At 35.9% G+C, this 16670-nt stretch overlaps 1 protein-coding gene across 1 annotated transcript in view; it reads left to right on the forward strand.

Annotated features, from left to right (window-relative positions):
• Positions 1 to 350: 350 nt before the first annotated feature.
• NKCC (sodium potassium chloride cotransporter) overlaps positions 351 to 16670 on the forward strand; it is an 87621-nt gene continuing 71301 nt past the window's right edge. The window contains exon 1 of the mRNA XM_067792014.1: positions 351 to 1148. Coding sequence (XP_067648115.1) covers positions 844 to 1148 — 305 coding nt within the window. The 5' untranslated portion in view covers positions 351 to 843. The remainder of the gene's footprint in view (positions 1149 to 16670) is intronic.

A 16670-nucleotide genomic window follows, 5' to 3' on the forward strand; every position in this document is an offset into this window, starting at 1 on the left:
AACATTTGCTTTTTAGTGGCGTGTACTATGAATTGCCTAGTGATGTGCAATTTGGAATGTTTGATTATAAGTCTTACAAATAAAATCGAGTTAAATAGTTGTTAAAACCACCAATAAAGTGTTACAAAGTTCGTGCACTGTTCCAGCTGCTGGGTGCTTCAAGTGTAGTTAGTTTTTTTTTTTTTTTTTTGCTGCTTCCCATTCTGACTCTGCTAACGGCACAATTGCTTTTGCTAACGAACGCCGAGGCGCAGAGTAAGTTGTTCAATTCATTCACGATTCTCTGTTGTTATTACTAACTACACATCGATACACATCGATTGAGATAAAAGAAACTGTTAATATTATTTTTCAGTTATTTGGCGTTCATATTCGGTAAAGTTCGCACAACAACGAAATCGCATAACGGGCAATAAAAGTATATATTTAAAAAATTTAAGGCGAAAAGTGAGTCTATCTTAAGGCGCTTAAATGCTTAAGTGGATTAAAGTGAAATTAAAAAAAAAAATTAAATAACCGAAATGAAAATCGCAATACCGACAACAATTTATTATTAAAATGGCGTTTTAAAAAATACAAAAAATTTTACTTTAAAACCAAAAAAAAAAAACATGAAAGTTCAACAAATAATTAAATTACAAAAATTAAAAATGTTTTGCTCAATAAAAATTATGTGAAAATAAATTTAAAAAATTTCACCAAAACTAGTGACAAAAATATATTTTTTTACACTGCAAATTATTTAATATAATTTAAATTTCAACTCAAATGTGCTAAAAGTGTTTTTAGTCAACTTTAAAAAAAAAATATTTAAATAATATTTAAAATACAAAATAATAAAAAATGTCTGATCACAACACTCCTAACGGTAATATCGACGGTCAAGATGGCCTCATTATACCTACGATTTCCGAAAGTTTATCCAACAATACAACGCATAATTCACAACAACCATCCAATGGTCACCCGCCAATCAATAACAGTTATATGCCCAATTTTCTTGGCGATAATTATCACCTTAACACCGATAGCGGTAATCCTGCAAGTCGTAAAATCTCCCGCCTATCATTACGTGGCTTTGGTCACTTTTTACGTAAAAATTCACGGCAAGAAGATGAACGCAAATACAGTTTGGCACAATTAACGACGTAAGTGAAGAAAAATATTAATTATTGATTTATGCATTTATTTAACTCATAGAAATACCTGTGACAATTCAAGTGCAGAAAGTTTGTCAGTAATTTTTTCATTCATGCAATCGAAAATTACAATTCAAGTTCAGAATTTCCAATTTACAATTAAAGTTCAGAAATTTACAACTCAAGTTCAGAGTTTCTAGTTTAAGTTCAGAAAATTATAATTCAACTTCAGACAATCCAATTTAAATTCAGAAATTTACAATTCAAATTCAGAAAGTTACAATTCAAGTTAAGAAACTCAAAGTTAAGTTCAGAAAATCACAACTGAAGTTCGGAAAAATATAATTCAAGTGCAGAAAGTTTGTCAGTAATTTTTTTTTCATGCTGTCGAAAATTAAAATTCAAATTCTGAATTTCCAATTTAAATTCAGAAATTTACAATTCAAGTTCAGAAATTTACAACGGGACATTCATATGGCTTAGCAGCTAAAAGGCTTGCACTGATATGAATGTTGGAGATTCGAGTTCAACGCTCAGCTCCCGAAAAGCTAGCTGATGAAGAAGTGAAATTCAGAAACATGTCCTAGTAACCATCGCCGTTTGTAAACTTACAATTTTTCTCTAATATCAATTACAAAAACCATTGTATAAAGCAATATGAGCAAAGCTCACTAATTAAATACATTTACAACTCAAGTTCAGAGTCTCTAGTTCAAGTTCAAAAAATTACAATTCAAGTTCAGAAAATCCAATTTAAATTCAGAAATTTACAATTCAAATTCACATAGTTACAATTTAAGTTAAGAAACTCCAAGTTAAGTTCAGAAAATTACAATTCAAGTTCAGAATTTCCAATTCGAATTCAGAGAATTACAAGCAAGTTAAGAAACTCCAAGCTAAGTTCTGAAAATTACAATTCAAGTTCAGAAAATCACGATTGAAATTCGGAAAAATACAATTCAAGTGCAGAATATTTGTCAGTAATTTTTTCATTCATGCAATCGAAATAAAAGTATGTAAGATGGTAAATGTTAGCGCTAATAATTTGATACATGGATATGAAGGCCTACTATCTGTTAAGGAAGCATTGGACTTCTTAACAAACTTAAATTAATTTTGCTAACATGAAGGAGATAGGGAAGAAAAATCCCTTTCCTCTCTTCTCTCTCCTCTTATAAGAGGTCATTACAAGGAAATTCAGCTAAATTCTTGGTGTCACAAGCATTGATCGTCATTGAGTATGACAGCAGTGATTACGAAGATATGACCGCTTGGAGTGGCAGAGGAGCGTTGGCAATCCCGCAAGTAACATATAAGTACTGTGTGCACAGATCAAGTCTTCCTCCAACTGCCTCTCGCAACTCTGCGGAGTTCTCCCCCCCCCCTTCCACTGCTACCTTAGGTAGTGTGAATTGGGATACTTTTGAAAAATAACACCCTACTTATAAATTCCTGAATTTGTTGTACATAGAATTTTCTGAACTTGAATTCTAATTTTCTGAACTTGAAATGAAAATGTTGAACTTAAGTTGTAATTTTCTAAACTTTAATAGTCATTTTCTGAATTTAAATTGAAATTTCTGAACTTGAATTGGAAATTCTGAAGTTGAATTGCAATTTTCCGAACTTTAATTGGAATTTTCTGATTGAATTGGAAATTCTGAACCGGAATTGTAATTTTCTGAACTTAAACTAGACATGATGTAGATCAGTGGGTAGTTGCTTTACCTGTCAGTTTTGAAATGTACATCGGTATGGGGCTTTCCATGCTTACTCCTCCTATCGATGTATTTTACATTACCGTTTTGGCTGAAGTTTTCACATCCTTTTGTACCCTTTGAAAATAATTGCTATGTGCAGAGCTCACAGAGTATATTAACTTTGTTCACATAACGGTAATCCGTAACGGCATAAGCTAATCGAGATAGATATAGACTTCTATATATCAAAATTATCTGGGCGCAAAAAGTAATTCATTTAGCTATGTCCGTCCTTCCGTCTGTCCGTCCGTCCGTAAACACGATAACTTAAGTAAATTTAGAGGTATCTTGATGAAATTTGGTATGTAGGTTCCCGGGCGCTCATCTCAGACCGCTGTTTAAAATGAACGAAATCGGACTACAGCCACGCCCACTTTTTCGATATCGAAAATTTCGAAAAACCGAAAAAGTGCGATAATTCATTACCAAAGACGGATAAAGCGATGAAACTTGGTAGGTGGGTTGTCCTTATGACACAGAATAGAAAACTATTAAAATTTTGGACAATGGGCGTGACACCACCCACTTTTAAAAGAAGGTAATTTAAAAGTTTTACAAGCTGTAATTTGGCATTCGTTGAAGATATCATGGTGAGAATTAGCAGGAACGTTATACTAATTTCACACAGACGGCTTATTGAATGATAAAGGCAGTTTTCTACATTAAGACGCTTATTGAGCTCAATCTTCCCTACAAAATTCGAATCTATTATTATTTCATTAGTAGCTAATCGAATGCCTAATGAAGTCAAAAGCACAATGCAACTCTGTTGGTAGCGTTCCGCTTCCGTTTCCGCTTCTTAGTTTTTGGTGTGTTCAGTGCTTAAAAATGTCATTTGTCAAAGCAAATGTCATTGTCTGCATGGCGGAACGATACAAGGTGGCCTCATCGAACAGCTGATTATAACCTTTTTTATTTGATTTGGTACATCAACTACCGGCGCAGTACGATTTTGACGTTTATCCATCGAATTTACAAGTACATGGAATTTTTTTGTTTGTAGGTATGTCACCATGCTCCCACCTTGTATCGTTCCGCCATGATTGTCTGTCTCATCCTTCATATTAATCGAGCAGTTACTTCTGTGTGAAAGCAAAAAATTTACGATTTCATTAGCAGGTGAAATGAGATCATTAAGTTTCTGTGGGAAAACAGTATTACTCCTATTACTATATTTGTGCTAAATAAAAATTAGCGAAATCGGATAACGAACACACCCACTTTAAAACAAGAAAATTAAAAGTCAAATTTTAACAAAAACATTCATCTCCAGTAATGATATGGTGCAACAAAATACAAAAATAAAAGAAAATTTCAAAATTGGCGGGGCTCAGCCCTTTTTCATTACTTTGTCTAGAATACTTTTAATGCCATAAGTCGAACAAAAATGTACCAAATAAATAAAAAAAAAAAAAACTAAACTTAGTTGACGTACATATCTGAACTCACTTTACTTGGTATTAAAAATGGGCGAAATCCTACTATGACCACGCCCAATTTTTCGATATCGAAAATTTCGAAAAATGAAAAAAAAATACATAATTCTATACCAAATACGAAAAAAGGGATGAAACATGGTGATTGGATTGGTTTTTTTACGCAAAATATAACTTTGGAAAAAACTTTGTAAAATGTGTGGAACACCTACCATATTAAGTAGAGGAAAATGAAAAAGCTCTGCAGGGCGAAATAAAAGGCCCTTGGAGTCTTGGCAGGAATACTGTTTGTGGTACTACATATATAAATAAATTAGCGGTACCCGACAGATGATGTTCTGGGTCACCCTGGTCCACATTTTGATCGATATCTCGAAAACGCCTTCACATATACAACTAAGGGCCACTCCCTTTTAAGACCCTCATTAATACCTTTAATTTTATACCCATATCGTACAAACACATTATAGAGTCACCCCTGGTCCACCTTTATGGCGATAACCCGTCATGGCGTCCACCTATAGAACTATGGCCCACTCCATTTTAAAATACTCTTTAATACCTTCCATTTGATACATAAAAACACATTCCAGGGTTACCCTAGGTTCATTTTCCTACATGGTGATTTTCCCTCCAAAGCTCTCAGCTGAGAATGTAGTGTTCAGTTACACCCGAACTTAGCCTTCCTTACTTGTTTTCTTGTAATTCATTTTTCTAAATTTCTAAGATCATGTGCCTATGATAGTAGACTCACAAACTGGCTCATATCTCTGAAGAGAGAAGACTTAAAGCTCACGTTGAGCATAATAACTGGAAAATGCCTTCAGGCGTCACATGCTTGTAACAGTAGGTGTAGGGAGTACGAGCTGCAGGAAGAAACGGTTGAGCACGTTTTGTGTTCGTGCTCTGCGCTCGCCAGGTCAAGGCTGCAGGTATTAGCGGCGGCAGAGTTGTCAAATCTCGAGGTAGAAATTAAGCTAGGTCCTAAGAGTTATTCTATAACATAAATACTGACACCTGAATGGGGTTCTTCCGTTTGGTCGTAACACTACACATTCAGTCTATATGAAGTCTTTATTAAACCGGCCAGTTCAACCTAACCTGGTAATCAATACATCTTTTTTCAATTCCTGATCAACTATTTTCAATATTTTCAATTACTTTCAATTATTTGCCAATATCTAGTAAAATAAATGAGACAAAGGATTTCGTGCAACGGAATTCTGATGATTTTAAGATGTAGAAATCAGAAAACCAGCGGTCGTAGTGTGCAAAGCACCATCGTAAATTTAGAAAAAAAAGTTTTTCTAAGCGAGGTCGCCCCTCGGCAGTGATTTCGCAAACACTCCGAGTGTAGTTCTGCCATGAAAAGCTTCGCAGTGAAAACTCATCTGATTTGCCATTCGGAGTCGGTGTTAATAATGTAGGTCTCGTCCCACCGATTTGTGGGAAAAATTAAAATGAGAACGGTGCAAATTGGAATAGAAGCTCGGCCTAAAACCTCTCCAAAGGCTATCGCGTATTGTATTTATTATTTTTGTATGTGCTTTACCCAGATATGACAATAGTGTAGTGGATAAAAGCCCAAAGGCTTCGCTGACTATGTCAAGTTATGCCAATTGACGAAGACGCTCCAGCCAAGAAAGTATTTTAATCGACATCTCACTTTAAAGCATTGTAATGGGGAGTCCTCTATTGAATTGGGAGAGACGCGTTAAGGAAGTTTTGACCTCCATTGGTGCTCCCAATTGCTAAACCGGTATAGCTGGAGTGGCTTGTTGCGAACCGGCCAAAATCGCTTAGACGGTTAAGCGCCAATTAATGATAATGATGTCAAGTGAGAGTATTTTCTTTATGGATAAGCGTCTTTAAATCTATTGGTGTTTAAAACAATCCTTTGCCAGGGCGTATGAGTAACCTGCTGAAAAATTGTGAAAATTTGTTATTCTTTTTTCGCAAGACAGTGTAAATTTCCTAAATTTTTCCAACAATAGATGCTAAACTTAGTTTCAACTTTCATATTAATGCTACTGTCAATAAGGCTAGAAGTGTTCTTTCATTGATCCAAAAAATTTAGTGACGCTTATGTAACTAAAGCTCTTTTCATCGCTTTAGTTAGACCGATACTAGAATACGGATCAATAGTCTGGAATCCACAATATCGTGTTCATGCAGATAGACTTGAATCAATACAAAAGCAATTTCTACTTTTCTCATTAAGGAAGTTTCAGTGGGACTCTGCGTATAATCTTCCACCTTATACTAGTCGGTTGAAGCTTATCAATCTTCCAACTCTTGCAAGTCATAGAGAAATGTTAGGCGTTATATTTATGGCTAAACTCCTGAATGGATTAATTTCTAGTCCAATTCTTTTGAACGAAGTAAACTTTAACAACCCATCACGGGTGTCAAGACATTACAAACCTCTTCTTTTGAGGCAGTGTAGAACTAATTTCGAGTTAAATGAAGCTTTTAGGTGTTTGTGTCATGATTTTAACACTAATTCGAATTCATTTCATATTGTAACGAATTTACTGCAATTCCCCTTATGTGCAATCTTTTGCTAACGTTCAAATCACTGAACTGTTGAATAAATAACTCCACTATTCAATAATGCAAAATGGCCTTTATTAAAGTTCTTCACAATATAACGTACTTCACAACATTACTATTGCTCGCCAGGTGGCTTCTTAAATCAAACTGATTGTAGCACCTCTACTGTTGCTGCCTTTTATACTCTTTGATTTCCTCATTCCATCTTCTAGGCGCTTCCAGAATTTACTTAGTTACTGCTATAAAATTATAACTACAGATGCACGTGTATAGCTTTCCATATGCGCGACACTTCCACAATTATAATTGCATTCTTTTGGGAGCATCTCAGATAAGATATCTACATGTGTTTGTGCGTTGCTTCTCCGCTGCGTGTGCGTACATATGTGTAGACATAATGATTGAGTTATTGATGTGCATCAAGTCACTTCTTAGCATCGGCTTAGAGATAAAAGTATCCCTTAGTGCTGCTAATCTTCGTTACAATATAACGGATTCACTTTTTACCATAAAAAAAACTGTCTTATCCAATCTTAACTCTTAACAAAAAAAAAAAACTCAAATAAACTAAAAATGTTCATTTATTTAACAATGTAGTATGTATATTGCTCATTTGCTGCAACGTCGTCATAACTCAAAAAACACAATTTTTCAGGAGAGCCATTCAAAGATTTTAACTGCCATATGTTGCGCATATAAAGGCATATTTTCATTTTTATACCACGTGCTAAATTTTTAACTGATCACGAAGATTTTTTTTATACAACATAGATCATGATATTGGGTACGTTTATATATTATTAACTCAAAATTCATGTGGTTTGAGTTATGACGACGTTGCAGCAAATGAGCGATATGTATAATTTCTAACTGTTATATAATTTCTAACTGTTATGTATAGTACTCAGCTGATGATTTTTGTTCTGTAGCTGAGCAGTTTTAGATCTCGACACTTAACAAACCTCCGCCTATCAACAACTTGGAAAAAACAAATCCGTGCGGCATGCGGATGCGCCCCTCGCGCCGGTCGGGCGGGCTTTGGAGATTATTAATCCGTTGGGTATTATTATTATTAACACAATCCCAATATATTAATCCATCTATGGCTTGTACGTTTGTCGTGCATATGATTTACACAGGAATGTAAACATGTACATTAGAGCGGGTCAAATTGTATGGATGGATTTTTTTTCATCAGGAGTATAGCAAAAACGTAATCTACAAATGCGAAAATATTTTACTTTGAATTTTACCATGATCACTTAAAAGAAATAAAATCTTAAAATGTCACGACTAGACGGTAAATTCAGATTATTTAATTCACTTGATAAACCAAATGCAATAATATCGTGCTCAAGTATATGTGATAAAGTGGATTCAGATGATGTAGAAGGATTTGGTTCATCCATTTTAAATATAAATACAAAAAGGTTTCAAGAAAAAAAAAATGTCCATAAGAAATTTGTTAAAATTGATAATAAAGTAGTTAAAAGTTCATTTTAGGCTAATTTCTCATAATTTAAGCCTGATATATCTACTAAAATTCAAAAACGCTATAGATATTAAAACAGATTCTGAAATATACGTAAAATACCTTTAAAGTAAGCCCAATACGATATTTTTCCTATAACTCTATCAGAAGCTATGAAGATTTTTTGGCCAAACCCTACATTCATATGGCAAAATATCTATTTTGCAAAAGTGGGGGACTAGAAATCGAACTTAGACCTATGGTGTCTTCCGCGATTTATCTTAGAATCATCTGTAGATTACGTTTTTTGCTGTACTCCTGATGGGAAAAAAATTTAACCCGCTCTAATATACATACATAAAATAAAAAATAAATCATATGTATTTAATTAACGAGCTTTGCTCATATTGCTTTATACAATGGTTTTTGTAATTGATATTAGAGAAAAATTGTAAGTTTACAAACGGCGATGGTTACTAGGACATGTTTCTGAATTTCACTTCTTCATCAGCTAGCTTTTCGGGAGCTGAGCGTTGAACTCGAATCTCTAACATTCATATCAGCGCAAGCCTTTAGCTGCTAAGCCATATGAATGTTCCGTTGTTCGCTGTACAATTGGTCTCTAAGAGTTGCCTTTTTGTTTATATTCCTTTTGATCACCATGTAGGCACATACACTCTGTATATAGTTTATTCCTAATGGTGTGGATATAATGAAACATGTCCTAGTAACCATCGCCGTTTGTAAACTTACAATTTTTCTCTAATATCAATTACATAAAAAATAAATGTAAGGCGCGATAACCTCCGAAGAGATCTAAGGCCGAGCTTCTCTTCCAATTTGCGTCGTGCTCCTCTTGATTTTTCCTAAAAATTGGCTGGACGGGACCTAAATGTTTTATGCCGACTCCAAACGGCATCTGCAAGACAGATGAGTTTTCACAGAAAGCGTTTCATGGCAGAAATACACCCGGAGCGCTTGCCAAACACTGCCGAGGGGCGACCCCGGTTAGAAAAGTTTTCTTCTAATTGAAAAACCTTATTTCTACAATTTTGATGTTGCTTTGCCCGGGGTGTGAACCCAAGGCATACGGTGTGGTAGGCGGAGTACGCTACCATCACACCACGGTGGCCGCCATGTACATACATATTTATTTATAAAAGTTCCAAATTGATGCATGATTTCAATATAAATTGCATACATAGTTTAATTTTCTGATAAACATATGTACATAAATACATACATATATTTGTTCAATACACAATTTGATCCAGTGAAAAATTTTGTTTTGAGATTTACCAAAAATAGCAACGAATCGCATTATTTAAATATTTATTTACACTCATCAAAATGCTGAAATTATTTTCCAAATGATTTCTGCCCGCAATTATAGATTTCTTTTCAAGTTTGCTTATTGAATAATGGAAACAAATGTATTGGGCATATACCACATATGTACCAGGTGTGGGCAAATGTGTCGCTTTGAACCCAATGTGATTATTTGTTTGGCAAAATTTGAGTAAAAATCTGAAACTGTTTTGAACTGCATATGTATAGGACCAGACAGAACCTGGTTCTTAGCAAATTAAGGGCCAGTTTTTATATATGACGCCATGACAATTAAGTCTCAGTAAATCACCTTCACATGCACCACTAAGTATTACGAAATAACTCAGAAAAGCACTCACCGTTTACTTCAGTGCGGAAGCGGTCTTATATTGTGCTCTGGTTAAATCTCGTTGTGTTATACAAAATGTGCCCCTAAACAAACTATTCTGGTTTTATATCCATATTGAATTAGAGAGACATGCTCATATTGCTTCATACAAGTGTTTTTATACTCAGCTGAGCAGAGCTCACAGAGTATATTCATTTTGTTGGCATAACGGTACACCTTAACGGCATAACCTAATCGAGATAGATATAGACTTATATATATCAAAATGATCTAGGCGAAAAAAGAAATTCATTTAGCCATGTCCGTCCATCCGTCCATTCGTCTGACCGCAAACACTTTAATTTGAGTAAATTTTGAGGTATCTTTTAGAATGAACGATATCAGACTATAACCACGCCCACTTTTTCGATATCGAAAATTTCGAAAAACCGAAAAAGTGCGATAATTCATTACCAAGACGGATAAAGCGATGAAGCTTGGTAGGTGGGTTGGCCTTATGACGCAGAATAGAAAATTCGTAAAATTTTGGACAATGGGCGTGGACCGCACACTTTTAAAAGAAGGTAATTTAAAAGTTTTGCAACCTGTAATTTGCCAGCTGAGTATGTAATGTTCGGTTACACCCGAACTTATCCTTCCTTAATTGTTGTTATTGATACTATTTAGTGAAAACGTGAAACCTATGCCTACCGAATCATTTTCTAAAAGAAAGTGTGCGATCGTCTCTCCCTGGTCTTTTGGTCAATTGTCTTCAATATAACTGTTGTCTTGGTATCTATACGAGGCTGATAATGAAGTTTTGGGCATTCTCATTGTGAGATCGGACTTTTACCTGCCTCAGTCAGAAACAAATCGATCAGTAAAACCCACCCCGGTTCTGAATGAGCACACAGCACATACAAATAACTAAATATAAACAAGCATCAATTTTGATAATACCTGTTCATGTACCTACGAACTATAAATAGAGGACAAACGACAACAACAAATCAGAACGACTCTGATGATGGCACAACTCCGAAACTGGTTTGTCTCGACACCAAATTTGACAAGCGATGACGGAAAATCGTTCCAATATACATCATGAAAATAAATCTTTGGGTCCAATTTCGCTGAAAATATTTTTCCTTCCGCTTTTTTATTAAGGCTAGAGTCGTTTTAGATTATGTTGATGATGAACATCAGCTCATTATACTCGTGAGCGAATTTCGACCGTGTGGTTTTTAATGAACGTATTGGGGTAGTAAAGGGACGATTTCGGAATAATTTCGAGACCTGTGCGGTCCGTGAGGACCTCGCACAGACATAGAAAACTCGAGGTAACTCGTGACCATTTGGGATGGTTGTAAAGAACAATTTTAGATTTTAGGGATCGTTTCTGGACTATCTCCAGTAATTTCGGCTATTTTATGTGGTACATTTCAGTAATGTTTTTGGATCATATCGTTTTCGGAATAATTTAGGTTCTCTATCCATATCATTTCAGGATTGTTTCTGAGATCAAGACAATTTTGGGGCATTTTCGGGATTTTCTTCAGGATAATCTTAAGTCTATTTGGGAGTCCCAGCGAGACTATTTCGGAACAACTTTGGGACAAATTTCGATATGGTGCTGGACTGTTCTTCAAATAAATTGGGCGTTCGATGCTAACTTTACCTGCCAATGAATTTTTCTTCGTCGATTTAGCTGTAAAACTTTTAATTAAAAAAAATTTTCCGGTAAAAATTTTAGGTTAAATTTTGCCATTCATCGGTTCAAGCAATATTTGAAACTTTTTTGAACTAAATACGAAACCTCTCAATTTCCTATTAAAAATAGAAATTTGTAGATTCTTCTAGGCTTAAAACAAAACCCCAAAGTTTAAACATTTTGCCGAAACTTTAAAATTGTATTGTTTTCGAAACTGCTTCGGGACCATTTCAGGATTGTTTTCGGAATCACTTCGAAACCTTTACAGGACTGTTTCGGGATAGTCTCGGAACTATATCCGTATCTTTAGCGGCCGCAGTTGTATGGTTTAGCGAGTTCTAAGCGGGTTTGGTAAACACTTCGAGTGTATTTCTGCCATGAAAAGGTTCTCTGTGAAAATTTAACTGCCTTGCGGCTGCCGTTCGCAGTTGGCATGAATCATGTAGGAGCACGACTCGAATTGGTAGAAAAGCTCGGCCTAAAACTCCGCGAAGTTAAATGACGCCAAGTACTTTATTTTTATTTTTTGGGATAATGTCGGAATTATATAGAGACAATGATACGACTGTTTCGGGATTGCGATAATTACAGCACTATTTCGGGATCCCCGCGGGACTATTTCAGAATTATTTTCTAAACTACTTTGAGGCAAATTCGATATTGCTTTTATATCATTTTGGCATCTTTTTCGAGTTTTTTTTTTTTTTCAAGTAAATGGGGCGGTAGATGCCAACTCAACCGCCCAGCAGATTTTTCATCACCGATTTAGCTGAAAAGGGGGCTTTTATACCCATTCAATTTTGGCGTTACAAAACGCAATAATAACCAGTCAGGCCGGACAACTTTTTAAAAAACTTATAAATAAAACAAACAAAAAATACATCTTACCTATTCGAAAATTCCAAGAAATTACAAAAAATTATTATTCCAGTTAGGTCTCAAATTTCTCTTTTCGGAATATTATAAAACAAGTAAAGGCGACTGTGCCTAAGGCCTGATACCTTGCATAATGAAGTATAATCCGAATAAATTTTTGAGTAGTGCTGAGGCGTAGATGAAATTTGAAGCTTGTAGCCGCGAAAAAGGGGATTATACTATATATAGGGTATATACTATATATACGACCGATCTCTATGCATTTTTCAGACAAAAATATCTGCTATATACGAAAGCATATAGTGAAACTGGAAGGCTCTAGCTGTTAAAATGGGGCAGAAATTACGAAAAGTTTCTTATCTGAACGATCGGTTGTATGCGATAAATACCATATATATTACCGATCTCCAGGTGTTTTTTAGACATCAATATGTGCCAAATAAGAAAGCATTTTGTGAAAGTTGGAGCTTCTTATTGAAGAATTAAGGAAGATATTACAAAAAAGTCTCTTTTCTGGAAAATCAGTTGTATGGGGAATACATGCTACGAGCTGGACCCTTGCGTATCTTGCGCAACAAATATCTCTTATCAAATATCAACAAAAATTAGCTGTTCTATCAATCAATTAAAACTTACATCTTGCGCTGCCATCTAGCGCATAATAGCAAATGCCAGTAATGCAGTGCAAATATTCACAATAATGCCATAGAACAAATAGATTTCTTTGTGTGCTCACAATCGTTTATTTTTAACAAATTATTTTAATAAAATATAGCTAAACAAAAACTCTGCGACCAAAATTGCCCAAAGCTCGCTAATAGCCCGAATCTCCATCTTTACAACCAAAACTTCATTTATAGATTTGGATTCCAAATAAGAGCGAAAAAGGACCCGTACTTAAAAACAGCAATTAGAATTAATATATATAATAGTGGTACGATCCGGTCAATTCCGACAAATGTCTAATCCGACACGAAAACATATCCGCTAACAAAATTTCATTAAGATATCTCAAAAATTTAGGGACTTGTTTGCGTTCAAAGAGACAGACATAGGGACGGACGAATGGGCAGACGGCATGACTAAATCATGCATCGTCATGCTGATCAAATCGGCTTATTTACTGGTGGGTCTATCTCTTCTCCTTTAAGGACTTACAATTTTGAGATTCGTGACAAACTTACTATACCATTTCTTTTCATATTTTAACAAAAAAACAATTCGAATTTTTGTTCAAAAATTTTATCAAAAGGTTATCAGCAATCACTCATCAATTTATTAAAAACAAAAAAAGATATGTTAATAGAAAAAAAAAGCAAAAAACAAAAATTTCAAATATTCAAATCGTCCCATCTTTCTCGAACGTGCTAAAAGGTCATCAATCCAATTTTTAGAAAAATGGATGGTGTGAAATCCATAAGTAGGTTGAGCTGGCTTAGAAAGCCCCAAATACACATACATAATTTCGGATCTGACAATTAAATAGCAACCAATGGATTGGATCAGCTACGCCCTCTTCTTTAATTTCTTCCAGCTCTCTGCGGCCCTTTGCAGCATATAGCGTTGTTGCCCACCCCTGCAATATAGGTACAAAGTCTAAATCTGTACCTATGTATATGTATATCAATGGATACGATACATTAAAAATTTCTTTATCCCAAACCCCCCTCCCTTTATGAAAAATGAGTTATTCCTGTTTTCGTATTAAGAGCACACATAAGCGAGATATAAAAATGAAAAGTAAACAAAACAAAAAAGAAGTATAACAAATCAAAAAAAATGTTCAACATATGAATATGCGGATGTATTTTCTTTTAGTATTATTACATTAATTACGATTCTGAAAAGTTTATTTAGTAAATAAATAACAAAACGAAACAACAAGTATTGTTGGGGACTTAAAGCTCAGGAATTTCGAAAACAAAAGAGATACCGTCGCCGTCTTGACAGAAGCTTGAATGTAACAGTTGGGTGCAGTTTTTTGATATGTATTGACACGTTTACTGCCAATGTATTATAGATAATCACATACGAAGTAGTTCTCTAAATGTCAGTCAGAGGAGTATTTCCTCCTTGGAATTATAGTCTGAAATACTATGGATTATGAATGATGTAGTAGTTTTCAATTTCAAGCTAAATATCGCAAATTTACACGGAAAAAAGTACGCACTTTTCAAACCGCAACGGCTAAGGTAAGTGGCGCCCGAGCGGGGACATGAGAAATGTAAGCCGTTATTGTGGAATAAAAAAACTATTTACCGAACCAAATACCAACATATTTCAAAGTTTTTCATACAATCTTAGGCTTTTTCGTTTTTCTGTTATTTTTTTTTTTTAACAAATCCCAAAACTTATTGGGAATAAAGCATTAACCAAAATACGAGTAAAGCATTTGCGTTGCGTTAGTTAACAAAACATTCGGCTGACAATTCGCGTATGAATAGAAATCGAATATTTGTTATTTGAATGTAATTCAAAATTTCAGTGCGGTTACCAAAACATCAAAAAACAACTCTGTTATTCTAATATTGGCAAGATACCCAATTCGATTAACAATTTCTCATGCCCCTATTACCATGCCCTTTATTAAGCCTCTTTGGTGGATATTTCTCAAAGGCATTAAGCTTACAATTACCAGTGTTGTCAGAACTTTGTCAGAAAAAAGGTTAAATGTACAAAAAATAAAAGTTAAAAAAGTTAAACAAATATTTTTAAGGCTAAGTGAATAAATCTCACCTGGTCTTTCTTCGCTTCACTCTGCACTAAATAAATGGGTTCAAAGTTGTTTTCATAAAACGTTATAATTCAGTTTTTATTTATAAGTATTCAAACTAAATACAAATTCAAAGTATTAATTAAATTTATATAAAAGGAGCGCGTCCGCGATTGCCGGCTAGTAGTACGAATTGAATATTGTTCATCGCCGATGGCAGTGGTGGGTGTTCGTTGGCGCCTTTCCATTCGCCGCGCACGGCTGCGCATAGGAATTGCCGCCGTCTAATGGGGATGGAGGCGACTTAAACATCCTGCCCGCCCTGCAGGGAGGTGCTTGTAAGGACCTTCTGCAGTTCCTGCAAGGCGCGGATGGTGGGATTTGAGGCGCGACTGGCTATATTACGTCGTTGGCAGGCCTTGTGGGGTGCGCGTGATCGTGCGCTTGGCCATATGTTCCGGTTTGGGGGTTGCCGCTGGTTTCTTCGATCTGTCCGCTGCGCGTGGTAGTGGAGGCAGCGCCGACACTGAAGGCAGCTGTCGTTCTCTGCCGTGGGAGCCAGATGGGTGTCGTCCTGGAAGTATAAGAGCAGACAGAGAAACGAGAAGTAGTAGGATACAGCGGATGATAAACGGAAAGTTAATTAGACAGGGGAAACGTATATAAGTTAGAGCGCTGTGCTCGAAGGGTGCTCCATTGGAAGGAAGCACAGTTTAACTAAGGGGCGTATAAAAAGCCCATTTTGAGTGCGAACTTCTATAAACCGAACATGGTTGTCAGGTCCGAGGCGAACGTTCTCAATTCGTGCCAGAGAGAATCTTCTTTAATTACGACGAGGACGCCTGGTTGGGGATTTCGCTGTGGCGTTTGCCATTTATAGCGCTTCTGAAGGTCCTTCAGATAATCCTCTTTCCAGCGTCGACTGAATTGGTGATGAAGCGACTTGAGTTTTTTCCATCGATTTATCCAGGAGAGGTCTTCCGCGTTTGGCTCAGGAATGGCTAATAGCGGTGCACCTCCAAGGAAGTGACCCGGAGTGAGCGCTGTGAAGTCAGCTGGGTCCTGGGATAGTGAGGTTAGAGGCCTCGAATTGAGAACTGCTTCAATACACACCAACAGCGTCGTGAATTCTTCGAATGTAAACTTGTGGGATGCAGCGGTTTTTTTGAAGTGCGTTTTAAAACTTTTTACTGCGGATTCCCACAAGCCGCCCATATGAGGGGCACTGGGTGGAATATACTGCCCGTTTATTCCCTGGGGGGCATATGTCCGCGAAGCATTCGTTAAGAAATTTAACGAAGTCGCGCGCGAGTGCGCGCTGAGCGCCAATGAACGTTTTACCATTGTCCCTCAT

The sequence above is a fragment of the Eurosta solidaginis genome, chromosome 1 (assembly GCF_040869045.1).
Source record: "Eurosta solidaginis isolate ZX-2024a chromosome 1, ASM4086904v1, whole genome shotgun sequence".
In the NCBI taxonomy this organism is placed as follows: Eukaryota; Metazoa; Arthropoda; class Insecta; order Diptera; family Tephritidae; genus Eurosta; species Eurosta solidaginis.